Below are 24712 nucleotides of genomic sequence, written 5' to 3'. Positions count from 1 at the left end.
CTATAGAGACGGATACACGTCGTTTCGACGCTGGGACCACAATGGCATATCAGCCCGGACCTTTTCAAGAGGCGGGAGTGTAATGTCTGCAAGGCAAAACGTTGGTTCAAAAGGTGGCATATCACTGCACTGTGCCACAATCGAACCCCACGGGTCGACAATCATGGCGTGACCCCACGATGCACGCGTCGTGCCTGGATGTGTTCCGACTTGCGCGGCGGCAAGGACCCAACATTGCGTATCTATAGCGCGTGCTTGGAGCAAAGTGCTCCAATGCGCACCGCCAGTGCGGACAGCGAAAGCGGATGGATACGTCAAGATAGAAGCACCCATCCTACGGAGCGACAGTGACACCTCGGGAAAACGCATATCATAGCACGTAAGGAGACCAACGCGTCCCCATGGTGTTTCGACGGGCGGCACAAGCTCCGTGCCTGGGATGGTCGTATTGCTCTCGAGAATGGACATACCGTTCTGGACATTGACGTCGTACAAATGCAGTTTACGATACTGAGCGCACACACTGCCCTGGTCGTTAATCAGCAATTGCGTATTATAACACCGCGTTGGCTCCTGTAATGTGGATGATGGTGGCTCATGCACACCAACGCTAATCCATACACCCAAGTCCCTGGCTGAAGCGCACAGCCCCGATACGAAAGCGCCGTTGTCTCGTGATCGGGTGAGGGTCGGCACGGACGCAGGTGGCGCAATAAAGTCCGCAGCCTCTGGAAGAAACACGGCCTTGGCGCCTGCCATCGCTGCACGGCGCACGAGTTGCTGCGCTATCGCAAGGTTCTCGCGGATCACGCCGCCACTTGTCATCTGCGCCACAGCCACCAACATGATAGGTTGCGGTGTGGAGGGGAACGTACTACGGCACCATGTCACATGGAATCAAGACGGATTGATACGTGCCGGCTACATGAGATACGCGCTCTTCGTTGCGCATGTCACCACAAAAAACATGAACAGATTGGTATATGCACAAACTGCAGCACATGCAGTTCCAACGAAGGAAACTAGTGGGTGTCTTGACTGGACCTAAGTGTACAATATCAGGCAAAGCACATGCGCGCGCCTTACCACCAAGACTGACCGCCACCGCTAGAGTAGTCGGGCGCGGGGGGGCCACTGTAAAAGCTGCCACCAGCATTGTAGCCACCGTAGCCAGCGCCACGGGGACCGAAGGCATTGCTGCCGCCACTAAACCGCAGGTCACGGCTGGCCATGCTGCCAAAGCGACTGCCGCCACCGCCCATGCGGCCACCTCCAAAGCGGCCACCGCGGCTTCCGCCACCACGACCGCCGCTGGAAAAGGCGCTCTCAGACGCAATCATCTCGAGCCATGGAGGCACTTCCTGGTTGGCTTCCTGGAGCAGCTTGATCAGGTCCCGCACAATGTTGCGGTTGTTCCGATTGAAAAAGGCCGTGGCATGACCGACGTTACCGGCACGACCCGTACGACCAATTCGGTGAACGTAGTCGTCCACGTCCGATGGCAAATCATAGTTCACGACATGCGTCACGTTAGGGATATCAAGGCCGCGTGCAGCCACAGCCGTGGCCACCAGAATAGGCGTGCGACCAGAGCGGAACAAATCGAGTGCATACTCACGCTCGCGTTGCGTGCGATCGCCGTGAATGGACGTGGCAGGAATGTTGGAGTAGAGCAAAAAGTCAGAGAGCATGTCCGCCATGCGCTTAGTCTCGACAAAGATGAGCGTCAGACCGGTAGTCGGCATGGCCGCCAACACATCGAGCAGCACAGATTGCTTGTCACGGTCCTCAACAAACTCAATCTTTTGCGTAATGTTCTCTGACGTCGAACCGACACGGCCCACAGACAAAAATACATATTCCTTCAAAAAGTCCTTGGCAAGCATCTGGATATTTTGCGGGAACGTGGCCGAGAACATGAGTGTCTGGCGGTCCATTACGCCAGGCATATCTTCACCGAGCACAATGCGGCGAATCTGGGGCTCGAAACCCATGTCAAGCATGCGGTCTGCTTCGTCGAGTACAAGGAAACGCACATTGGAGAGACTAATGCGTCCACGCTCAATCATATCCACCAGACGGCCTGGCGTAGCAGACAGCAGATCACAGCCGCGCTCAATCTGGCGCAGCTGCGCACCCATTTCAGCGCCACCATACACGACGGCTGGGCGCACCCACGATCGGTACGTAAACTTACGCGCCTCCTCATGGATCTGCGACACCAATTCACGCGTCGGCGCAAGAATGAGCACCGAGGGGAAAGCCTTTTGGCGGCCGTACATCGGCGGCTGAGGCGGCATGGGCGGCGGACCGTGCGTGAATAGAGCAGAGAGAATTGGGAAGAGGAAACCACCCGTTTTACCTGAGCCTGTCTGAGCACATCCCATCAAGTCACGACCGGCACCGACGATGGGAATCGAATACTTCTGCACAGGTGTCGGGGTCGTGTAGCGCGCGAGCTTGATATTAGTGATCAGGTGCTCGTCAACGGGCGGATTCGTGAATTCGGTGATGGGCTCTGGCACATCACGGCCCGTTGCTTCGACAGGAATGTCGCCATATTTGTCAAAGTTGATGCCGGTGCTTTGGTGCATACCGTCATCCGGAAGACCAAACATCTCGCGCTCAAAGCGCTCATTCACAGGCCCGAGCACATGCTTTCCATCTTTCCATGTACCGAATCCATCGCCACGACGCGAGCCACGTTCGCTGAAGCCACCTCCGCTGCTCAAGCCACTCCAGCGGCCACCAGTGGCAGGAGCACCAGCACCACCACCGTAGCCACGACGACCGCTGTTGAATGCTGGTGGCAACGTGGATGGGCCACGGCCACGTTCGCGACCGCCTGCGCCCATGCTGTTGGTGGCGGCCTCTGGCTGATTGCGAAGATGCGGAGGAACGTAGCGCTTTCTCGGGGCGCCTGCGGCTGCGGGGGCTGCTCCGCTGTCAGTAGGTGCCGAAGACGGAGTACTCTGCACATTCATGTTTGAAAGGGAAGACTCGAGTCCTGTCGAACCCGTTCCAGTCGTAGAAGCGTCATTGGACATGTTCGTTTGAGTTGGAAGGAAGACGGATTTCTTCGCCAGGACTTTTTTCCTTTGCCGCGGTGCGAAAAGAAAATTTTTCGCGAAAAAAGACGCTCTATTACTACGCTATTCTTGGACAACGAATGAGTCGCAAGCCTTTTCCTCGTCTACACTTTTCAACCAATCAAATGGATGTTCAACTACCCACCAGGTCTGCCAGACCTGTTCAACCCAGGCATATAGTGAGTTTCTCGTGCCATTCATAACCTACGTTGTATATACATTCATATGTTCATCATGTCATATTCAGAGCCATAGCTGCCAAGTTCACCGATAGGGCATTTGGTATCTGTGTGCGGCGACAGCGAACGCGATTGTCGCTTTTGTGGTGTACTTTGAGCTGAAACTGACCTTGCAGACACGCGAGGAACCAAATTCGACGTGCTCTTCGACGCTTCCGAAAGAGCTGGAACCGAGCGCTCCATGCCTGGCAAGGGTGGCGGTGGTTTGTAAAGCCCAAAACGAGCCGCTATCGACGACGCTAGCGTCGATCCAGCGGCTGAGCTCGGATGAGCCGACGTGCCATAGAAACTAGGGGTTCTAGCACGTTCACGATGCATCGCGTTCAGGTCATCAAGTGGGTCATGCTGATCCAGAGAGCGTGATGTACGTTGCGTGGCGTCTTTCTGTCTGAAGCTAGTCGCTTCATTACACTTCGCAGCTTCATCCATGTATTCCCATGCGTTCGACGCTGTGGGGCAAGCTGGTGGTGTAGGCTCCGTGGATGCTGACCGTCCCTGCATGGCAACCGTATGCCACAAGTCATACTTTGGCAGACTAGAAAGAGTATTATCTTTTGGTGAAGCCATGCTCTGTTGATCCGGCTCACCTGTACACTGACAGCGAGACTGAAGCAGATCGATGGGCATATTGAGGTCACGAAGCTCGCGCAAATCTTCACTGCACAGACGACTGTGCACAGGATGAGCTTTTCTGTCATAATCCACGGGGCTGTGTGTACGCCTCTCTTCGGGTGGACCATTACAAAATCGGACGGAATGTTTTTTGCCGTTTTTCTTGCGCGACTCGCCTTGCTTCTCGTCTTCTGACGACGAAAGGGCCGATTTGAGAGGCTGTCGTCCACGAGACAAGCGACGCGAACGCCGACGAGCAGGTGTTGACTCGCGACGCCCCGCATCATTGCGATGCTCAGAATCAGACACGCCTAACACACGACGCGAGTCCGACTTGGACGGATTTTCTCCTGGTTCGTATGATACACAGAGCGGTGAGGGAATAGCAGGGACTGTTTCATGGGGATGAAGGTTCGGCTGAGGTGGTGGTGGCTCCATAATTTCACCCTCCCATTCATGTGACGAGGTCACTGGTGAATCATGGTCTACCGCTGGTCGTGATATCTCGTTGGCATTGGCAGCAAGTTCAAAAACACGGCCTTTTCGGAGCTGAATGGACTCCCTGGAACTCAAGGCAGCTTTTTCGTCTTCTTTTTTTGAGCGGACGGATACAGGGTTCGGTGGAACAGGGTACATGTCCATTGACTCTGTTACAGACGTAGGAACTCTTTTATCGTCCAGATTCAACGAAGAGAGGGTATGGTTATTCAAGTCCAACTCCTCGGCCTCATCTACCGCTTCAAGCTCCATCTCGGGTTCATCTTCTGTATCTGCCGTGTCACCGCGCCGAAGCGACGCGCAACTTATTGCGCTCGTCACGCTGCTAGGACTGCCAGATAAAGACTCGGTGTGGCCAGGACTATATCCTAGTTTAGGCATGACTCCATCAAACGCAGGGGACGGTGGGTGGGATAGCATTGGGCTTGTGAGCAAGTAAGTCGAATCCAACGGCTTGTCAAACTTGTGCAGGACAGCGTCACTTTTTCTGGTAAAATTCAAGCCCTGCGAGCCTGGGAGCGGCAAGCAACCCTGGAGATGAGCAATTGCATCTGGCGGCTCGTCTGTGGCGGTATTTGCGACGGACTCGGCTGTCAAGGTCATGATGCACAAAGACAATAGGTTCACGAAAGATGAGTTAACAAATTGTCAGCACCGTAACTTTACAGAGGTGAACGTGTCTCTTTGGAGTGTCTGGGGGACAATAGGGACCTAGAACCAGCTCAGAGTCAAGGGGAAATGATAGAGAAGGAATGGTTGTTTCGAACTGTGCCTAGGGCTTTGTATGGCGAAGTTGTCATGCGCGCGCTGCCTGCGTACATCGACGGTTCGCAATCGTTGGTGTTGGTGCTTGCCACTGTGTGGCGAAGCTCATGTACATGGAGCCAATGTGGGACTTCAGACGCGCGCTTGTGATTTCCAGCCATATGGTTGGTGGAAACTCATGCACCATACATGCCCAATCATGTATGACTTGCTCATATACCCAAAACTATATATCGTCACGTGTACTTACCATCACATGACGTGCACCGTGAGAGAGAGGGAGCACAGCTTCGTTCACCCGCCGTGGACAGACTCTTCCTTACGTCGACTGCGACTAAATACTGACAGCATGGCGGAATCGAGCAAGGCGATGTGAGTATCTTGGAAGGTGTGGCGTCGAATGATGCCATGCCAGCTGTGTGAGCAGTTATACTAACATGTGCAGCAACCCCATGAGGGTATGTACCAGCGTGAATGACGCAACGGGGTCAAGATTTGTCTCTGGCGATGTGGACCCTTGTCATTCTCTTTCTGCGACGGAACGTTACTAACACACACAGGAATTGAAAGTTGACAAGCTCGTCATCAACATCTCGGTGGGTGAGTCGGGTGACCGTCTCACGCGTGCCACCAAGGTGCTGGAACAGCTGACGGGTCAGACGCCCGTGACGAGCAAGGCTCGCTACACGCTCCGTGGTTTCGGTATCCGCCGTAACGAAAAGATTGCTTGCCACGTTACAGTCCGTGGTGCGAAGGCTGAGGAAATTCTTGAGCGTGGTCTCAAGGTGAAGGAGTACGAGCTTCAAAAGCGCAACTTTTCGGAGACGGGCAACTTTGGTTTCGGTATCACCGAACACATTGACATGGGTATCAAGTACGACCCTGGTATTGGTATCTTTGGTATGGACTTTTACGTCTGCATGACCCGCCCTGGTGCTCGTGTGGCCCGTCGCAAGCAGCGTGTTGCCCGCGTCGGTGCGTCCCACCGTGTCCGCAGGGACGAGACCGCCGCCTGGTTCAAGCAGCGCTTTGACGGTATCATCCTCCAGTAATTTACATGCATGCGCTATGCGTTGCGTGTATACATTTTGTGATTGATGATACGTGTTTCCATACCTACATGGGTTGTGTCTGCTATACATAGTCTTGTATGTACGCACCCAGGTACATGGTCCCTTGCGGCCTGTGCCTCCAAAAGAAGCTTTAGAGGAAGCTGTGGCTTGAGGAAACCTCCACACGAGCGAGGCCGGCCGAGTTTTGCTGGCAGGCTGGTAGGCGAGCAACGCTTTTGAGTCTGTGGACGTCGTGACGACATGATCCGGGGACTGGAGGGGTTCCTGCGCGATGAAAAGCTAATGCAAGAAGAGTCGCTAAGCGCGCTCAAGTACACGCGGCTTGGTATTGATCTGTCGTATTATTTACGACAGGTCTTGTCGAAACCTGATTCGGCTGAGCCTCTCGTCGCAGCGATTGGTGGCTTGCCCTTGGCACTTATGTCGCGCGTCGAAAGTGATATGCGTGTACTGGAACAGCATCGCATCAAGCCTGTGTTTGTTTTGCATGGACTGTCACCTGCCAAGCGCACGCGGCCTTTCAGTTACGAGGACCGCCGACCCGCGCAGCGGCAGCGTGCCTGGGACGCCTACGAGCAGGATGACGTCTCGCTTGCGACGCAGCAATTTGCGGCTAGCAACAGCATGTTTTTTTCTGACCTATACCGCTCTGTCCTACGGATGTGTCGGTACCACCACATTGACTATGTCGTGGCACCGTACCAAGCTACAGGACAGCTTGTTATGATGGAGCGCCACCCGAAGCAGTACGTGCATGCGATGTATGGGCCCTCTGAGCTTCTGGCTTTTGACGACGTAGACAAGGTTATTTTGCACATGGATCTGCGTCATGGCAAATTCCAATATGCGTCTAAAGTCGCTCTGATGAGTACGCTACAATGCAATGAAGCCGAATTCCTCGATACCGTTTTGCTTGTGGGCATGGAGTACTGCCCGACGTTCCCTGCACTTCAGGATGAATCGACAGGTCTTGTTACTTCTGTTGGGACGCCTAATCTGCGGGTCGTATCACAGCATGTGCGTCAGTACCGCAGCGGCTTTTTGCTGTGCAGCCACTTTAGCGAGCATCCCATGGTGGCCAAGGCAGCCTATCTTGATCAATTCTGCCATGCACGTGCTATGATCAAATACAACATCGTGCTGAGCCCAGATGACGGCGCCATCGTGCCGCTACCCTTGGCCCTGTGCGAGCGGGGACCCAAACCTGAAATTCCCAGCGACTTGCACGAAATCTTTTCTTTCCGTCTGCCCGAGCAAGTTTTGCTTTATCTTTCACGCGGTCTTATGAGTACAAGCGTGCTCGGAAGTCTGCTTAGTGGCTTTGTTATCGAGCCAGCGCCCCTGGACAATGGCGAGACGCAAGAGTATCGCCACTTTGTGCGTACGTACCTGACAGAGGACCCCACATCGCCGCGATGTGTTGCTATTGCCCTTATCTGCGGTGCTATGCATCCATTCTGGCGCCAGCGCAAGGTGTCGGCCGTGTATTGGTTCCAGCCGCAGGTCGATGTAACCGTACCACACGATGCCCAGCCGACGCAGCACCTCATCTCCCGCATGAGCCAATGGCATGTGCCGGCTGCCATGCTGGACGAAGAGCTGCGTCGTCAGAACTCATCCACGATCGATATTCCACTTTGTCTGCATACGACGGCGGATCCTGCACGTGCGAAGCACACCGTGGGCTTGACGGCCGTGCGCCTTGAAAAGAAAGATGAACTGGTCGCCAACTCGCTCTGGCGATTCCTGGAGCTGCGTGGCTTCCTGACTGCCGAGCATACCCATACGGCGTACGGGCGCGCTTTGTTTGCAGCCTTCCAGCACGTGCGTGTGAATGATCGTCTTCAGGAGCCGCTGTTCATGGCACTAGAACTCATCCGCGCTCGTGTGTTGCATGCAAATGCCTACAGCGACACGGAGTACAGCGGAGGGCCATCGTTTGGCTCGGCTGACGAACGCAAGTGCATGTTGCTTGCGATGCGCACGCTCAGTCTGCTGCCTATGTCATTCAAGGCTCAGGCATGGGATGCGCCGCTCTCTCGCGAGATGCTTGTATTCAACTCATTCTCCAGGAGTCTCTCTCGTTCGTTGCGCTCGCTTGTTGAGATGGTCATGGTGTCGTTGCTCTTGCATACCGAATCACGTCAGCAGCGTGACGACTACGTCGACTTGAGCTTCAGTTTGCCGTTCCAGTCGGATACGAACACGGGTATGGGCATTTTGATCAAGTGTTACATGGATGCGTTATACACGCTACATAATGGCCCCATTACCGTCGGCGAAGCCCATGCGCCGGACGTCGTGGAGGCCAAAAAGACGGTCGTTGACATGCTCATCGAGACATTTGAAAATGTGCGCGACGTGACGCTGGAGCTGCGTCGTGCCAGGCGGTTTTGGACGGCGCTTATGGCGGCTGTCGATGTGCTGGCTGCAGAAAAGGTCATGGAGGCTGACTTGCACAGGCAATTCTGCTCGACTCACGCGTACCTTGAGCCGCTTTGGCCATCCTGGTGAGGTGGGTATATACAACTGCTACTATCACCATGACTCTGCCACGAGCCATGGATGCGAGATAACGCGATCGAGAGTGAGGCGCGTTGCTGGGTCCTTGTCGAGAAGAGCATCGAGCAGGTGGCGCACTGCATGCGCCTCGCCGGACAGCGGCACATTGGGCGTGCCTTGCGGCGAGGGCCACCGTGCTGGTCGCGGGCCTACCAACACACGGTCGCTGCCCATGTGCATTGGCACGGTATAATCGTCATGCAGGATGCTTTCCAGCAGCAAGTATTCCGTCTCTGCATCAAATGGCACGCGACCAAACAGCAAACAGTATAGCGTTACGCCCAAGGCCCACACGTCCATAGCCTTGGTAATCGGCGGTCCATCAGTGGCGCCGTAGCACAGCTCTGGCGCAAAGAAAGCCGGTGTGCCAGCCGTGCGGGCCAAAACAGGGTCCGTCGTGCTTGACAGCGCGTCTGCTGAGCCTAGCGTCTCTCGTACGTAGGCACTGCCGAAATCACTGATTTTCGCTTCGCCGTGCTCTGTGCACAAAATGTTGGCGGGCTTCAAGTCGCGATGAATGACACCACATCGATGCAACGCGGCCAAACCATGTGCGACATCGCGAATGACACGCCTGGTCGCGCTACACGTGAGTACGGGCGTATGCGTCAACGCGTCCCGCCACGCCAAGGCACCACCGCTCAAGTACTCGGTGACCAGGAACAACTTGCGGCTGCGTGGATCATCAATCACCTCGTATAGTTGCACGACATTGGAGTGCCTACAGCGGGACATGGCTCTGATTTCGCGCAGAACGCGCTCATCCGTCTGCCGTGGCACGTACGACACACCTAGCCTGCGAGGCGCTTCGCGTTGCACAATCTTGATCGCCACCAAGGCGCTCGTCGCCACATCATGCGCCAGTTTCACACTGCCAAACACACCGCGGCCCAGCTCACAGTCAACGACATATTGATTGATCATCCGACGCCGCGTCGTCGCATCGTGATCCAGCGTCAGCGTGTCTGTGCATCGGACATGGTCCATGTGTGATGCAGGCGCTTCGTCAGGGCCTTGGAGGCAATCGGTTCGCCCCTGCATGCCCCGCATCACGTGACACATGCATCCAGACCCCACTCAACCTGGTGCCGGACCGGGGCTGGATCCTTGCCGGTATGGCATCACGAGCACTGGCACGCTCTCCCGCCGTTCATATAGTGCATCGACGCGCATTCTCTACCTCTGGTATTTCACGCATCATGCCAACCATGCTTGCACGTATTAGTCCATCCACGTTCCAGCTTCAGGAGACGCTGCCCCGCCTGCCGGTGCCCCGCCTGCAGGACACCCTGGAGCGGTACTTGCGCAGCCTCGAGCCTGTCCTGCGCCAGAAGGAGGTGCTGGGTGAGCTGCCTTCGGGTACGAATGCGCAGTCTGAGCTGCAAAAGCGCCGCGAATGGGCGCAGGAGCTCATCTCTAGCGGTGTGGGCCCTCGTTTGAACGAGCGCCTCGTCGATTTGGACCAGACGACCGAAAACAACTGGTTTGACGACTCGTTCTGGCTCTCCAAAGCGTACCATGAGTGGCGTGTGCCTCTGCTCGTGAACAGCAACTGGTGGAACATGTTCATGCCCGACCCTAGCATGCCTGCCGAGCTGAGCGAGCGAGCGGATGCAGCCGCCTACACGCCTGATGCCATTCACCGCCAAAATTGGGATGGCTCTGAGTACGGTCTGCGCCGTGCTGCCTGGATCACGTACCGCGCGACGCTGTACAAGATTGCCATCGACAAGCAGACGATCAAGCCGGATCGCTCACGTATCGGTGCATTTTGCATGTACCAATACAGCCGCATGTTTGGCGTCACCCGTATTCCCAATATCCCCGCCGACCACAATACGTCGACGGACAGCACGGCGGCATCACGCCATATCACGGTGCTGGTACGTGACAATGTGTACGAGCTGCCCGTGATCAATGAGCACGGCGAAATTTACCCCCTGGCCACGATTGAACAGGCTCTTCGCGACATGGTGGCCGATGCCCAAAAGGCCGAAGGCGATGGCATCCCTGTTATGACGTGTGACGATCGGGACACGTGGACGAGGGCGCGTGAGCATCTCTTGTCGGTGAGTCCGCAGAACCGCCTCAGCCTCCAGTCCGTCCAAAAGAGTCTGTTTGTGCTCTCGCTAGACTGCAACAACCTGGGTGCGCCGGAAGGTGCCAAGCCGCTCGTTGGCAGCGAGCCTAGCTACAGCTCGGCGATGGCGATCAACACCGCCGGTGCTGGCCGTCTCGGCCACAATCGCTGGTTCGACAAGGCCATTTCGTTTGTCGTGGAGCCGACGGGCCGCGCGAGCCTGACGGGTGAGCACTCGCCCGTTGACGCCCTCATTCCCTCGTTCCTCAGCGAGACGGTGCTGGAAGACCCTATGCCACCGGTCGGCGAGCCTCTGCCGGAGCGCGCCGAGGGTGTGTCGCTGCTCGCCGAGTCGCCCAAGTGGTCGAAGCTGGCGTGGCAGCTGGATGACCGGGTGCGCGCTTCGATTGAGCACGCCGAAAATACGGCCAAGGCGATTACGTCTGACTCGGACATCGGCATGTTGTGGTTTAGTGAGTACGGTGCGGACTGGATCAAGAAGGTGGCCCGACAGGCACCGGATGCGTATATCCAAATGGCACTGCAGCTGGCGTATGCCTCCGTGCACGGCCGCCAAACAGCCACGTACGAGACGGCGAGCACGCGTCTCTTCCGTCACGGCCGCACGGATGTGATCCGCTCGTTCAGCAACGAGGCCTTCAACTTTGTACAAGGCGTGCAGGCCAGGAAGCCGGCGGCAGAGCTGTACAAGCTGCTATCGGAGGCCACGTCATCGCACACGCGCCAGACACGCGACCACTCGTTCGGCAAGGGCATTGACCGCCACATGATGGGTCTGCGCCTCGTGTACCGTGCCGAAGACGACGGCGAGGTGCCCAAGCTCTTTAGCGACCCGCTGCTCGTCGAGTCGGCGTCTTGGAAGTTGAGCACGAGTGGCTTGAGTGCAGGCGACAAGTTCGTTGGCACGGGCTTCGGCTCCGGCTTCCCTGACGGTTTCGGCGTCAACTACCTTGCCGGCAGCCAGACGCTCAAGTTCGGTATCGAGTCCAAGCGCTCGAACCCCGCGTGCAGCGATGGCCACCCTGTCCACATGTACAAGCAGAGCATCGCACATGCTTTGCGCACGATGCGCACGATCGTGGAGCAAGGTGCTCCGCCTCCTGAGGCCAAGCTGTAGTCATAGTCTATGGAAGGACGGTCGCGACGATGCGGCGCGCATGTTTGGCGCGACGGAACTCGCATAAATAGACACCCTGCCACGTCCCCAGGTTGAGTTGGCCGCGCGTGATGGGGATCGTCAGCGATGGGCCCACGAGCGTAGCCTTGGTGTGCGACACAGAGTCATCGGGACCCTCGTCCGTATGGCGCCATGGAAGCGACTCGGGCACGACGTGGTCCAGAGCCATGTCCATATCCGTGCGCACATCCCGGTCCACATTCTCGTTCAGTGAGAGCGCCGCGCTCGTGTGCTGAATGAACAGCGTCAGGATGCCCACTTGCACGCCACGTATCATATCGCTAATTTCACGCTCAACCTCCGACTGCACGAGATGGCAGCCCTTGCCGCGCGATGCGAGCGTAAACGTCTTTTGCGACGGCATGGATGGTGGTGTGGTGGAGAAGTACGCTGTGGCGGCCGGGGGCGGAGATGACAGCTTCGTAGAGGCGGGAGACGTCCTCGTCACGATCCAAAGTAGACCAAGAAGCAGCACGGCTAGGACGAGGTACATGGGCTCCGCGACTCGCTTCGCGCGCCCAAAGAGAAACACATGCCGCGGTCCGTACTGCGATCGCCGCTCGCGCCGGGCTCGCTCGCGCCGGTCTGCGTGCACATGCGGCGACTGCGCGTACAATGTCGCAGCCTCGTACAGTGGCGTCTCGTCATGCGTCGGTGCCCCTGGACGCGGGTCGCGCTCGGGACGTGACGGTGGATAGGCCATAAAAATACCTCCATACTCCTGCCTACGTTTTTATGGTGCCAGTTGCTGCAGACGCACACGGACCGCATTGGCGTGCGCTTCAAGACCTTCACATTCTGCGAGCGCAACGACGTGCGGGCCGAGTTGTCGAAGGCCATCAGCTTCGAGCGTCTGAGCGGTAATGTACTTCTGGAACGTAGACGTCGACACACCGCCATACTGCCTCGCAAAGCCGTACGTCGGCAGTGTGTGGTTCGTGCCAGATGCATAATCACCACAGCTTTCCGGACTCCACGCACCCACAAATACACTGCCAGCGTGCTGCACGAGCGGCACGAGCGCCTCAGGTTCCGTGGTGTGCAGGATCAAGTGCTCAGGCGCATAGCGATTGCTCCACGCCATGGCCTCCTCGCGTGTCTTGACCAGCATCGTCACGCTCTTATCAATGGCCTGGCGCACGACATCTACACGCGGAAGTGCACGCGCCTGCTTGTCCACCTCATCTTCGATCGCACGCAGCTTGGCGTCATCCAGGTCGATGCCCACCAGCACCACCTGCGAGTCAGGGCCATGCTCGGCCTGAGACAGCAGATCCGACGCGACAAACACAGGCTCAGCACTCGCATCAGCCACGACCAGTACTTCCGAAGGACCGGCCGGCATATCGATCGACACCAGAGCATCGACCTCATTTTGGACGAGCATCTTGGCGGCCGTCACATACTGGTTGCCCGGACCGACAATCTTATCGACCTTGGGCACACTCTGTGTACCGTACGCCATCGCACCCACAGCCTGTGCACCACCAGCACACACTATGCATGTCGCCTGGATCTTGTCGGCAACGTACAGCACTTCTGGCGCAATCGAGCCGTCTGAGCGCGGCGGCGTCGCGAGCACAATCGTCTTGCATCCTGCCACCTGCGCCGGCACACCGAGCATGAGCGACGTCGATGGCAAGACGGCACTGCCTCCAGGCACATACAATCCGACGCTCTCAATCGCTCGCGGGAATCGCGTACAAACGACACCCGGCATCGTCGTGACCTCCAAAACATCTTCCCCAGGCGCCCACGCTGCATGCTTGCTGGGCGTCGTCTTGGCCGGCGCCTTTTGCGCCTCGTGGAACGACCGCACATTCGCGTACGCCACATCAATGGCCTCGCGCGTACGCGCATCCATCGCCTGCTTATCAGCCTCTGTCTGGAACGGCGGTAGACGCACGGTACTGTCCAGCTGCACACGGTCCAGCTGTGCCGTGAAAGAAAGCACAGCCTCGTCACCGCGCTCTTTGACTGCGGCTAGAATGGGACGTACGCGGTCCATGACCTGCGTCGTGCGGATCGCCGGACGCCGAAGTAGCTCGATCTGCTGTGCTGCAGACGTCTCGCTGAGACGGTGCACCGGCAGACGGATCGGCGCCGAAGCGTCCAACGGCTCGTTCTTTGGCATATAGGCCGGCTTGGCATCACCCTTACGGCGCGACACCTTTTTGCTCTTGGCATCGAGCGAGCGCTCAATGTCTGCGAGGCCGACGTCCGCAGAAATGCAGCGCGCCAAAGCAAAGTATAGCAAGTCAGCCGCCTCAAAAGCCACATGTTCGCGATCCCGTGCGTCAATGAGCTCCTGTGCTTCTTCACGGATCTTGGCACTCAGCAACGTTGCATCATTGAACAGTCGCGACGTGTACGAACCCGGTGGCGCTGACTGCTTTCGGGCACGCAATGTATGCTCAAGCTTGGCAAGGCCTTGCAAGTTGCCAAAGCAAGAGGCGCGGTCTGTGAGGTGACAAAAGCCCACAGACACATCGCCCATATGCTGCTCTACACGGAACTCGAGTGCGTCCTGATCACAATCCAGACGCAGCTGCACGACACGCTGCGTCGCACCACTCGTGGCGCCTTTATGCCAAAGACCGCGCTTACGCGACTGGTAATGCGCCGAGCCAGTCTTGAGGGAAGCACGCACCGACTCAGCAGATGAGTACACCAGACCCAGAGCTGCTGAGCACGTGTCGGACACGACGAGCGTCGGCAGCAGGCCATCGGCACGGTCGCTGGCCATGGTGCACATCCACGCTTCCACATAGTCCAGCTGGCCAGCACTTGGCTGCTCAAGTGCCAATTGACTCGTGCCGATAATAGCAGTGGCGCCGTGCGCAGCGATGGCGCGAACGTCGTCCAAAGACGCCACAGGCGCTCGCACGTACACGCCTCGGCCACTCACACTGGTATTCATGCGATCGACATAGCGCTTAAGCGACTCGGAAGAAGGAATACGCTCGCCTTCCACGAGAAGACCTGCTGGTGGCACCTCAGCGCTCAACTCTTCGCCGTCACGCAGCACAACGAGCACACGCTCGCTAACGACGTCCGCACCAAGCGCCTCCATCAGTGCCGAGTCTGGACGCACTGCAATGGCTTCTGCACCACCGTTCAGCACGTCCACAGCCTCGTCATACGACGTCGACACGTCACATTCTACGATGGGGCGGAGCTTGGCAGGCACTTGTGCACCCCATGGCACCAGCAATGGCGCCGTGCACTGAATAGCTGAAGCCAGCTCGTCCTTCACCGACCAGGCTTCAACGTTTGTATCTGCACTATCCCAAGCCGGAACAAAAGGTGTCGATTGCTGCAGCATGGTCCAGTGGCAAGCTTCGATGGCCTAGCCTAGTTGCAACGCGGACGAGTCATCAGGCACAAGGTCACGTGCTAACGATCACCATGCAGTGGGATCAGGTGTCGACAGGCCTGAAGGGTACCACTCTAGGCCCACGGCCATGTATAAAATGACGCCCCCCAGATGACTCTACCCGTAGCTTGGCACTATGCTATCTCGTTGGTCGATCCTATGTCTGCTAGGAGCCACTATCGCTGTCAAGGCTAAGCAGGAACCAATTCACCTGGAGGATGCATACAAGGTCCTTTCTCATCCTTCGCTGCCAGCGCATACGCTCCGTTTGCGCCGCGTACCGGGCTATGTGTGTGGCAACCGGACATCTTGGTCAGGATACCTGGATGTGGATCTCGACAAACTGGAAGAGATCGAGGGTGGCTTGGGCTCGACCAAGGAGGGGTACAATCACTCCGGCGTCGTCGAGCACTTCTACTTCTGGGGCTTCGAGTCGCGCCATGAACCAGAAAAAAATCCTCTAACGCTCTGGCTCACAGGGGGGCCAGGATGCTCGTCAATGACGGGTCTGCTTCAAGAGTTGGGCCCATGTCTGGCGACCAAGGACTCGGGCCATGGCAAGATCTCGACCAAGGCAAACCCCTATTCTTGGGTGCAGAAGTCCAACCTCATCTTTTTAGACCAGCCTATTGGCGTCGGATTTTCGTACGCTTCGTGGAAAAATGGCACGCGAACCAAGAAAAAGTCACCAGCGACGCGAGTATTCTCGTCTCAGCAGAGTGCCCGTGACCTCAGTGCCTTTATGCACTTGCTTGCTACGCACAACGACGGTCCGTTTGGTTCTTACAAAAACGACTCATCTGTCCACCTTCGTGACTTCCACGTCGCTGGCGAGTCGTACGCTGGCCGTTACATTCCTCTCATGGTCGACCAGATCTTGACGGACAATGCACTCTACGAAAAGAATCCTGAACAAGGTCTCAAACCACTGCCAGTGCAGTCAATGCTGATCGGCAATGGTATGACGTCGCCCAAGCATTTGTACCAGGCCTACTATGATTATGCATGCACGAAAAAATCGGGTCACAAGCCCTTCCTGGCCAAGTCCACTTGCCGCGAGATGAAGAAGCATCTGCCTACATGTCTGGCCAAAGTCGACAAGTGCAATAAAAAGTACAATCGCCAATTTTGTCGCGAGACCCAATTTTTCTGTGATGAAAAACTGAACGATCCCTGGATGGGAACGGACAAGTCCCCCTTTGACTACACACATCCTGACTACTACCCTGAGGACGAATATATCGAGTCGTTTCTCAATGACAAGGTTACACGTCGAGTACTTGGCATCGATGATTACGACTTTGGCGACAAGGACGATGGAACGTTTGTGGGTTGCTCGGACCGTGTGTACTGGGACTATTATTCCACCGGAGATGGCGTGCTTGACAGCACATGGGCCGTGAAGCGTGCTCTGGAGGAAGGCGTCCGAGTGCTTGCCTACTCAGGTCGCCGTGATTTTCAGTGCAACTGGCTGGGCAATGCTGCGTGGATCGAGGAGCTACAGTGGTCGGGTCACGACGGCTATGCCAAGGCCAAAATGCATGACTGGTACGCCAAGAAGGGTGACAAAGAACGTGCAGGCCAGTTTCGTCACTATGGTGGCCTGACCTTTGCGACGTTGGACCATGCCGGTCATCTTGTGCCCTTCGATGACCGAGAGGCGTCGCTGGTCATGTTTGACCGTTGGCTCAACCCCATGACCGAATCTGGTCGTCTCGATTCATCATTTACATAGTTCTATTCATTATCAAATGCCATTAGACGGTGGATTCGCTGCGAGCGGTTGAACGGCTCGTGGGTCGGGCGCACTTACGCTAAGCGCGGCAGCGTCGAGAGATGTGTAGGTGGACGATGCTTGTCGCGCAGCCGGCGGATGCATAGCGTGCGGCGCCTGTGCATGTGGAAAAGGCGACAAGGCACTGGGCGCCGGACTGTTGGAGGCGGATCGACCACGTGTCGTTTGCCTTGTCCGTCGCTGTGCCACGGAATAGGGCGCGGAACGACGCGCACGAGTTGGCCGAGGTGCAGAGGGGGCGGCAGTTGCCCGTTCAGCGAGACGATCATACAGCGACGGCGCAATGCCGAGTGCTGGCACATCGTCCGTGGCTGTCAATGGCTGCACGGCCCCCAGAGAAGGACTGCTCCACATGGTGGGTGTGGTGCCGAGCGGCGAGTTCTTTCGACTCCACACACTGACAAACAAGATGCGTTTCATGCGCTTGTTATAGAAGAATGCGAAGGTAGACCACAAGAGACCCGCGCCCGCGCCAGCCAAGTCGTCTTCATCAACGGTAAGAGAGGGCGATGCATGAGCGCCGCCATGCGCACTCCCGAGCAAGGATGGCGCAACGTCCATATCCTCGTCAAACATGGGTGTGTCTGCCATCGACGCATCGTCCATGTACGCATCGCCGGCGCCGTTTCCATGCATCCCGCCTGAGTGTGCTGCATTCGTACCTGCCATTTGGTCGTCATCATCGACTGTGTATCCCTCGTCATAGGGATCCGTCTCATACATGTCACCGGTACCTTCCTCGTCTGGCTCAGCACTCGCATGCGGATCTGAGTCCATGTCCGGATGAAACGTGTATACCTCGCAGTCAGCTGTATGGATGATCTCATCGATCACCGATGGCAACGACGCAAACGCAGAGCGTGATGACGACAGGTTCGGGCTGGCTCCGCTGCCGCTGGCAGGACCAGGCGTATGGGTTGCTGCAGTGCCGCTGCTGACGCCGTCGGCTGCTGTGGGTGTGGCGGCACGGACATGGGAAGGCGTCGACCGTGCATCGAGTGCCAAAGGCGAACGGGCCAACGAGCTTAACAGTGGCGAGTCGTCGATCGAGGCGTGAAGGGACGCTGGAGAGCCTGTACCACTACGCAAACTTAGGAGCGTCGATGTGAGACTGTTCAACACAACGGTAGGACTGGACTCGCGGACAAAATCGGCAGGATTCACTTCACTAAAGTCGTGATCGGGAAATGCACCATTTAGCGTTGCAATAAGAAGAAACAGCGTTTTCCGTGCCGAAGGCTGGTCAAGGCGCCCGAAGGGTGAAGCTAAGGCCTCCTCTAGATAAGCGGGTGGTGAGCTTGATGCCGATAACAGGTACGATGACTCTAGTGACTTGAACAAGCGCTTTTCTTTGTTCACGGCCTTGCACGAGTATGCCTCGATGCGCGTAAACACTTTGCACTCGGACATTTCAAAGGTAAGCGCGCGTGACAACACCTCGAGCTCGGGGTATTCTAGGTACTTCATCACGCCACACTTTAGCGCAGGCCCCGTCCGTGTCGGTTGTAGGCGTTTCGGGTTCCAGTGGCACACGCGCGGTCGTTCACCTCCACACTCGCGCACAACCCCGCATTGAGCGACACGTCCACGTGCACCATCACGTGATATGTCACGAAACGCGTGCGAGACAGCATCAACACACGAGAGGCGCCGATCGTCGTTTGGTTCTGCACCTCATCACGTATGCCTCCACGTCGTAGTACGCCGCGCAAGGGCCGCGGTGAAAGCGCGAGTCATCCGTCGCCTGCTGCAGAGTCGATCGCATCCGACTCACCGGCTATCACTCCTCGAAGGACGACCAGGTCGCGTCGTGCGACGGCCAAGACCGACTCTCCGGCCACATCGACGCCTGCCAAGTCGCCGTCCAAGTCACCATCCAAGTCGCCGTCCAAGTCGCGCACGAGCAAGGCTGCCGCTACCAAGATGCAAGAGCCCTCTTCAGAGCGTGTACATGAGCTCCCGAAGCGTACAAACCCGCGACTACAAGAAGTCAAGTCTCGTCAGGTCAAGCTCCAGGTCATTCGTCGCGAGGACAAGTACGTACTGCGTCTACTTACATGACAGGGAAATTATTATTGGCCGTATCAAGCTGCCTACTGTGAACGGTGCGGAGCATGGCTTTCTTCTGAAGCGCTTCGACACGAATGCGATTGCTGGCTCGTCCATGTTTCGCCTCGCGTTCCCCTATGCCGATGCTGAAGAGGAAAGCGTGGAGATGACGTACCTCGAGTCGCGTTTCGACACGGAGGCGGCCAATGGCGGCTTTGTGGCTGCGTCCCGCTCGAGTTCCCCGCGGAAAACAGATACACCGTCGAAGAAGACGGGCACGATGCCGCCTGGGTCGACGGGTGTTCGTCTCCAGGGTGTGTGGATTCCATGCCAGCATGCTTCGTCCATTGCTAATGACTATGGCATACTTGAATTGGCACAGCCATTGATTGAAGCCACAGCGTTGCTGCTGCCGAATAGCAACACACCTATCCTCAACCCCGATGCTGCGACCGTGGCTTCGGCTGCTCATGCGCTTGAAAAGTCCGAAGAAGCAGAGAGCGAGTCGACGGAAGGAGCACAGTCTGAGGAAACGAATAGTCGCCTGACAAAGCGTGTGCGCACAGCAGAGGTGCCATCTGCGCCGACCAAGACTGAGGAATCGTCGACGCCTTCGCAACGCACAACACGTCGATCCGCACTTTCTTCTTCAGCTGCGCTCTCTCGTTCAGAGCTCTCCAACTCACTGACACCTGCTCAGATCGATGCGCAAATTCGGGAGTCGCAGCTCCTGGCAGCCAAGGTGCAAGACGAGGCCATGCAGGACTCCAACATTCGCTCGCGTGCCAACAAGCGCCGGGCCGAAGACGATCACGATGGAAGCAACGTACAGGTGGCTTCACAGGAGTCCAGCGGACGCCGCCGCCGCCCCCTCGCGCGCGCGGCGGGAATGCTGACAGCTGCAGGGGCGATGGGCATTGGTGCCATGGCGTGGTACACGGGCTCCATTAATTTCACCGCTAATATGCCACAAGTTGTGCAGCAGCTCCAAAATGTGGACTATGCCAGCGCATTGCACACCATCCAACAAAACATACATAACTGGGGCATATCCTCGTGGTTTGGCTAGGGTTGGTAGCGTGTCGGTAGGGGGCCAACGGTCTAGTGGAGGTGTGCTGACGAAGCGGGGTGGGGTTTGTGCCGGGGTCGGATCTAGCGTTGAAGCGACGCCCACGCCAACACACCTCTTTGTTCCATTGTATATATCCGGGAAAAACCTGAGCGTCTACTCTTATGGTTTTCAGGAACAAGAGGATGGGCTCATCCGACCCCAAGCCGCCGCTTCCGTCGTTGGTCGTGACGCCAGCTGATGCTCATGGCCTCGACGCTGCGCGGTCCATACCGACTTCGCCGACTACAGAGACTGAACCGCCTCTGTCGCCGGCTGCGGCGATTACTTCGCCGCTAGTCTCCGACTTGGAACGATGGGCACCTGCCCCAGAACCAGAGCAGCCGCTGAAGCCTCAGCATGAACGCACGCATTCTCGCACAGGCTCCTCTGGTGCACCTCAAATGCGCTCACGCGGGCCTCTTCCTAGCATGCCGAGACCTATCGGACCTCAAGAAGATGCAAAGAACAAAATCGCGTCATATGAAAGCGATGTATTCAAGGCGCAAAATTGGCGCAGGTGGATGGGCATCAATGCTCTGAATCGGGCTGCGTCATCGAGCACCGAGCGCCGTTCGCTCTTTTCATCATCCACATCATCACAAAAGCATCATGGACCTGTGGTCTCGCCGAATCCAGCCATGGATATCGATGTCGGCTCATCAGCGGCACTCGAAACAGTGGCTGTTGTGAACCCGGACTCTGATTCGTCACGCTCGCCTTCCATCTCCCATGCCTATTCTTCCGCCTCCTCCGTGCCTCCGTCGTCGCTCCATACACAGGAGCCGTTCAGCAAGAAAACTGCCACCTCCGTTCCAGCCCTCCTAAAGGATGCCACCCGACCTGTTGATCCAAAAGATACTCCGTCTAGATCCAACTCGCTTCAAGATTCGGACGCCGTATTGCAGCACGCTAAGCAAATTGCATCAGACGTGCACTCCAAACCATCTTCCTTGCAGATTGTACGGCCCACACCTCAAACGAAAGTCGTCAAGCCTCAACCTCAAGTCCCCTCCGCTCTGTTGGACTCTCGGTGGTCTGCTTCTGACACCACATCGCCCATGATGGATGACGAACGAAGGAATACGCTCTCAGATTGGGATGGTCAAGGCGATGAATCGATGCAAATTCTCAGCCTAGCGCATAACAACGTTTTCACTAACAAAGACATGCACGCACAGATGCGACATATGCGTAAAATGCCTGCTGAACTACGCGATGAGAATACATCTTCCCGGTCCAGCAAAGCTAACCAGGCTTCGCCGGAAGACTGGCCTCATTCCACACCAGCTCGCACACCGTCTCCTTTCTCAGCGGCTGGCCTTCCGCGTCTCAGCTCTCTTCTCCGGTCGTCGCAACGATTGGATGCTCAAAGCATCTATGAATTACCTGCCTCCAGACGTGGAACGCCCGATCACAGGCCTTGCACTCCTTCCACCTCACCAGCCTCGGCATCTCGTCCCCATGTATGGAGACGTCGAAAACTTCGGGCATGGAACAAGACCCTGGCCGAAGATGATATGGAGTCAGACGATGAAGACCCGCACCACGCGAGACAAGGTGGCGCACGTGTATATACAACCCCTGCGGATCCTGACAACCCTGAATATGTGTACGATATGTTACATGAGAATCAGCGTGGCATTGTGCTTTTTGGAGTGTCGAAGCGCTTCAGCTCAAATGTGCTCTCCGCGTTTGATCCTTCGCCATGGACGGACGCACAAGGCATGAATACAGCGCTTACCACTCTGACCATGCAGCTGCCAGACCCTACGTGGGAATGGGTGCATCCTACTTGGATGATTGACATGACGGGCAACACCGACGAGGACGGATGGCAATACAGTGGTAGCTTTACAGGTCTGCAGTTTTGGCGCCGGCCCATCCAAGTATCCTCGAAGGCGGGCCCACAGCAATGGTGGCAGGCATTTCACATGTTTGCGCATTACGTGGATGCGAATCGTACAGCACGGCGTGAATCCAAGGAAGCCACTCGTCCCGATGAGGGCATAGAGGCTTTAATGCGCTCCATACGCTCTCGCTCGGCTAGATGGACAGGCAAACCAGGTATTTGGACCTTTGTTCGCCGACGCCGCTGGGTGCGTCTTCGTCGTCGCGTCGCTCATGTTCACTTGAATAAAGGCGCAAGTGTGATGACGGCAGATGGTGCCACCGTTATCTTGCCTGATCGAAACGATTCAACAAGCGCTAGCTTCATTCAAGCTCGCGAGAAGGAAGAAGAGGCACTGGAGCCGGTCAGAAAAGAGATAGAAGAAGAACGCGCGTCTTCTCTCTCTGAGACAGAGCAGGTCATTGTGGCTCTTGAGCGTCTAGGGCTCCTTTTGCCGTTTTTCCTTATCCCACAGCCTCAACTATCAGAACTGTTTCCATCCGATGGACCGCCACTGCACGAGTTGGATGCCTGGCAGCACCACTTTCGAATCATCTTGGAGCAGGAAACTTGCATTTTTAATCCTTTCTTTTCACTTGGTTGGATTCAGCGCTGGCTTGCGCGTGACGACTTGCGCCATCTCACGCGTCCACTCCGAGCGCAGGAGCGCGAATATCAAAAGGCCCATGCCCATTACAGAGAGGCTGGTAAAACAGCCGGGTCTGCGACATTCTTGGCACCGCCTGCCGGGAAAATGTATGATGCTTGTCCGACCCCGCCACCCAACCACCCCACCGACTCTTTCTTGCAGTTTGCTCATGAGAGCAGCGATGTGCGTCCCATGATCATCCGCAAAGCCGTCGTCGAACACAACTTCGAGATGGTTATCATCCTTATGCGGCTGTGTATGGTCGATCGCCTACGCGTCTCCTTGTGGCTCGAGTGGCTGCATTTGTCGCCTGGTCCGAAGAACATGTTGGAAAACGACATGTCAGACAGCCCTCTGAAATTTGTGCAGCAGGAATGGTACCGTCGATGTGCGTCTGTGCATCAGATTCACCAGCTAGGCAGCACCCCCGCTATGTTTTCTCCCTTAGTGGAACGCATCCTGCGTACTCGGATCTACAACTTTACGCACTCAATACCGATTCTGTTGGATGTTTGGGATATTCTCGTCGTACATTTGGACGATATACTTGCGATGCTCGATCATGACATGTCTCGTCGACATCTCTTGCAAACAATCCAGCATCTTGCTTCAAAGCGATTTAATACATGCGATCCAGAAGAATCGCCCAACGCCTGCCCCCAACCAAGCGACCCTCGTTGGTGCCCAGTTGAACCCAACGTCATGGCCCTACCCCGCATTCCAAACTTGCCTGCTCCATAGTGATTGGATGATGTAGCGCGTTCGTGGCGGTGGTTCACCACGTGATGCTCGCGTGGCGTAGTAAGGCATTATATTGCGGAAATGCACTAATGGAGAGCGTGACACATCGCGTCGTCTCCCCGGCTATAACGTTAATTTTGCGACCGACCATTACCTTTTTGTGCTATGGCGGAACACTTGGTATGTGACATTTGTGTTTTCGAGACCACGAGCTAACACGCATGCTTTGTGTTCATGGCGCTATCTGTACAGTCTGAGGGTACGTTGCCTAGCTGGTCCGATCTGAGCTAACAGGAGCAGAACAAATTGCCGGTATGTACTGTGCTCCTATTGTGGACATCGCGCGCGTATGCAGGCACGCGTACTAACACGACTGAAGAGTTCAAGGAGGCTTTCTCTCTTTTCGATAAAGGTTCGTATGTGTATGCGACATCTGACATTCAGACGGTGATGGCAGCATTACGACCAGGGAGCTGGGTACTGTGATGCGCTCTCTAGGCCAGAACCCCACTGAAGCCGAGCTTCAGGATATGGTGAATGAGATCGATGCTGATGGTGACGGCACGATTGACTTCCCTGAATTCCTAACAATGATGGCTCGGAAGATGAAGGATACGGATAGCGAGGAGGAAATCAAGGAGGCTTTCCGTGTGTTTGATAAAGACGGGAATGGATTCATCAGCGCAGCTGAACTGCGTCATGTGTACGTGTGATTGCCAGAGTATGCTAACTATCAGAATGACCAACCTAGGTATGTGGTGGCCGTGCTCATGCATGTTCAGGCGAAAAGCTGTCCGACCAAGAGGTAGAAGAAATGATCCGTGAGGCTGACACGGATGGGGATGGCCAAATCAATTATGACGAGTTCGTTCGGGTACGTATGCATGCCAGTCTAATCACCGCTGCAGATGATGATGAGCAAGGTAGGTACTTTCGTGGGAATGGGTCTCATGTCAGTGAACAAAAAAGTCCTTCATAGCATACGCA

General features: G+C 56.4%; 14 protein-coding genes across 14 annotated transcripts; 7 read left to right on the top strand and 7 right to left on the bottom strand.

Annotated features, from left to right (window-relative positions):
* Positions 1-846, bottom strand: MRET_0484 (deaminated glutathione amidase; the record flags this gene model as incomplete). Its single annotated transcript, XM_027627111.1, has 1 exon — positions 1-846. The coding sequence occupies one exon, from the start codon at positions 844-846 to the stop codon at positions 1-3; it is 846 nt and encodes a 281-aa protein (XP_027482853.1).
* Positions 847-1082: 236 nt separating this feature from the next.
* On the bottom strand, positions 1083-3047 carry MRET_0483 (ATP-dependent RNA helicase DDX3X; the record flags this gene model as incomplete). Its single annotated transcript, XM_027627110.1, has 1 exon — positions 1083-3047. The coding sequence occupies one exon, from the start codon at positions 3045-3047 to the stop codon at positions 1083-1085; it is 1965 nt and encodes a 654-aa protein (XP_027482858.1).
* Positions 3048-3310: 263 nt separating this feature from the next.
* MRET_0482 (uncharacterized protein) lies at positions 3311-5041 on the bottom strand (the record flags this gene model as incomplete). The annotated part of the gene is made up of 1 exon (XM_027627109.1): positions 3311-5041. One exon carries the CDS (start codon positions 5039-5041, stop codon positions 3311-3313), a length of 1731 nt encoding a protein of 576 aa, XP_027482859.1.
* Positions 5042-5552: 511 nt separating this feature from the next.
* MRET_0481 (large subunit ribosomal protein L11e) lies at positions 5553-6255 on the top strand (the record flags this gene model as incomplete). Its single annotated transcript, XM_027627108.1, has 3 exons — positions 5553-5575; positions 5649-5661; positions 5764-6255. 3 exons carry the CDS (start codon positions 5553-5555, stop codon positions 6253-6255), a joined length of 528 nt encoding a protein of 175 aa, XP_027482856.1.
* A 261-nt stretch (positions 6256-6516) lies between these two features.
* Positions 6517-8790, top strand: MRET_0480 (XPG I-region protein; the record flags this gene model as incomplete). Its single annotated transcript, XM_027627107.1, has 1 exon — positions 6517-8790. The coding sequence occupies one exon, from the start codon at positions 6517-6519 to the stop codon at positions 8788-8790; it is 2274 nt and encodes a 757-aa protein (XP_027482857.1).
* Positions 8791-8814: 24 nt separating this feature from the next.
* On the bottom strand, positions 8815-9825 carry MRET_0479 (SNF1-activating kinase 1; the record flags this gene model as incomplete). Its single annotated transcript, XM_027627106.1, has 1 exon — positions 8815-9825. One exon carries the CDS (start codon positions 9823-9825, stop codon positions 8815-8817), a length of 1011 nt encoding a protein of 336 aa, XP_027483175.1.
* Positions 9826-9953: 128 nt separating this feature from the next.
* MRET_0478 (carnitine O-acetyltransferase) lies at positions 9954-12056 on the top strand (the record flags this gene model as incomplete). The annotated part of the gene is made up of 1 exon (XM_027627105.1): positions 9954-12056. The coding sequence occupies one exon, from the start codon at positions 9954-9956 to the stop codon at positions 12054-12056; it is 2103 nt and encodes a 700-aa protein (XP_027483174.1).
* Positions 12057-12063: 7 nt separating this feature from the next.
* On the bottom strand, positions 12064-12819 carry MRET_0477 (uncharacterized protein; the record flags this gene model as incomplete). The annotated part of the gene is made up of 1 exon (XM_027627104.1): positions 12064-12819. One exon carries the CDS (start codon positions 12817-12819, stop codon positions 12064-12066), a length of 756 nt encoding a protein of 251 aa, XP_027483173.1.
* A 30-nt stretch (positions 12820-12849) lies between these two features.
* On the bottom strand, positions 12850-15441 carry MRET_0476 (phosphoribosyl-ATP pyrophosphohydrolase/phosphoribosyl-AMP cyclohydrolase/histidinol dehydrogenase; the record flags this gene model as incomplete). The annotated part of the gene is made up of 1 exon (XM_027627103.1): positions 12850-15441. One exon carries the CDS (start codon positions 15439-15441, stop codon positions 12850-12852), a length of 2592 nt encoding a protein of 863 aa, XP_027483172.1.
* A 187-nt stretch (positions 15442-15628) lies between these two features.
* On the top strand, positions 15629-17227 carry MRET_0475 (serine carboxypeptidase; the record flags this gene model as incomplete). Its single annotated transcript, XM_027627102.1, has 1 exon — positions 15629-17227. The coding sequence occupies one exon, from the start codon at positions 15629-15631 to the stop codon at positions 17225-17227; it is 1599 nt and encodes a 532-aa protein (XP_027483171.1).
* A 12-nt stretch (positions 17228-17239) lies between these two features.
* On the bottom strand, positions 17240-18754 carry MRET_0474 (transcription regulator Maf1; the record flags this gene model as incomplete). Its single annotated transcript, XM_027627101.1, has 1 exon — positions 17240-18754. The coding sequence occupies one exon, from the start codon at positions 18752-18754 to the stop codon at positions 17240-17242; it is 1515 nt and encodes a 504-aa protein (XP_027483170.1).
* Positions 18755-18970: 216 nt separating this feature from the next.
* MRET_0473 (uncharacterized protein) lies at positions 18971-20405 on the top strand (the record flags this gene model as incomplete). Its single annotated transcript, XM_027627100.1, has 2 exons — positions 18971-19323; positions 19352-20405. The coding sequence occupies 2 exons, from the start codon at positions 18971-18973 to the stop codon at positions 20403-20405; spliced, it is 1407 nt and encodes a 468-aa protein (XP_027483169.1).
* Positions 20406-20569: 164 nt separating this feature from the next.
* Positions 20570-23725, top strand: MRET_0472 (uncharacterized protein; the record flags this gene model as incomplete). The annotated part of the gene is made up of 1 exon (XM_027627099.1): positions 20570-23725. One exon carries the CDS (start codon positions 20570-20572, stop codon positions 23723-23725), a length of 3156 nt encoding a protein of 1051 aa, XP_027483168.1.
* A 165-nt stretch (positions 23726-23890) lies between these two features.
* MRET_0471 (calmodulin) lies at positions 23891-24685 on the top strand (the record flags this gene model as incomplete). Its single annotated transcript, XM_027627098.1, has 9 exons — positions 23891-23905; positions 23978-23984; positions 24026-24037; positions 24105-24137; positions 24170-24428; positions 24463-24476; positions 24508-24599; positions 24634-24648; positions 24683-24685. The coding sequence occupies 9 exons, from the start codon at positions 23891-23893 to the stop codon at positions 24683-24685; spliced, it is 450 nt and encodes a 149-aa protein (XP_027483167.1).
* Positions 24686-24712: the final 27 nt, after the last annotated feature.

This window comes from Malassezia restricta, chromosome I, assembly GCF_003290485.1.
Source record: "Malassezia restricta chromosome I, complete sequence".
Taxonomy (NCBI): domain Eukaryota; kingdom Fungi; phylum Basidiomycota; class Malasseziomycetes; order Malasseziales; family Malasseziaceae; genus Malassezia; species Malassezia restricta.
Note: the sequence above shows the minus strand (reverse complement) of the source record. Positions and strands in the feature narration are given on the sequence as shown.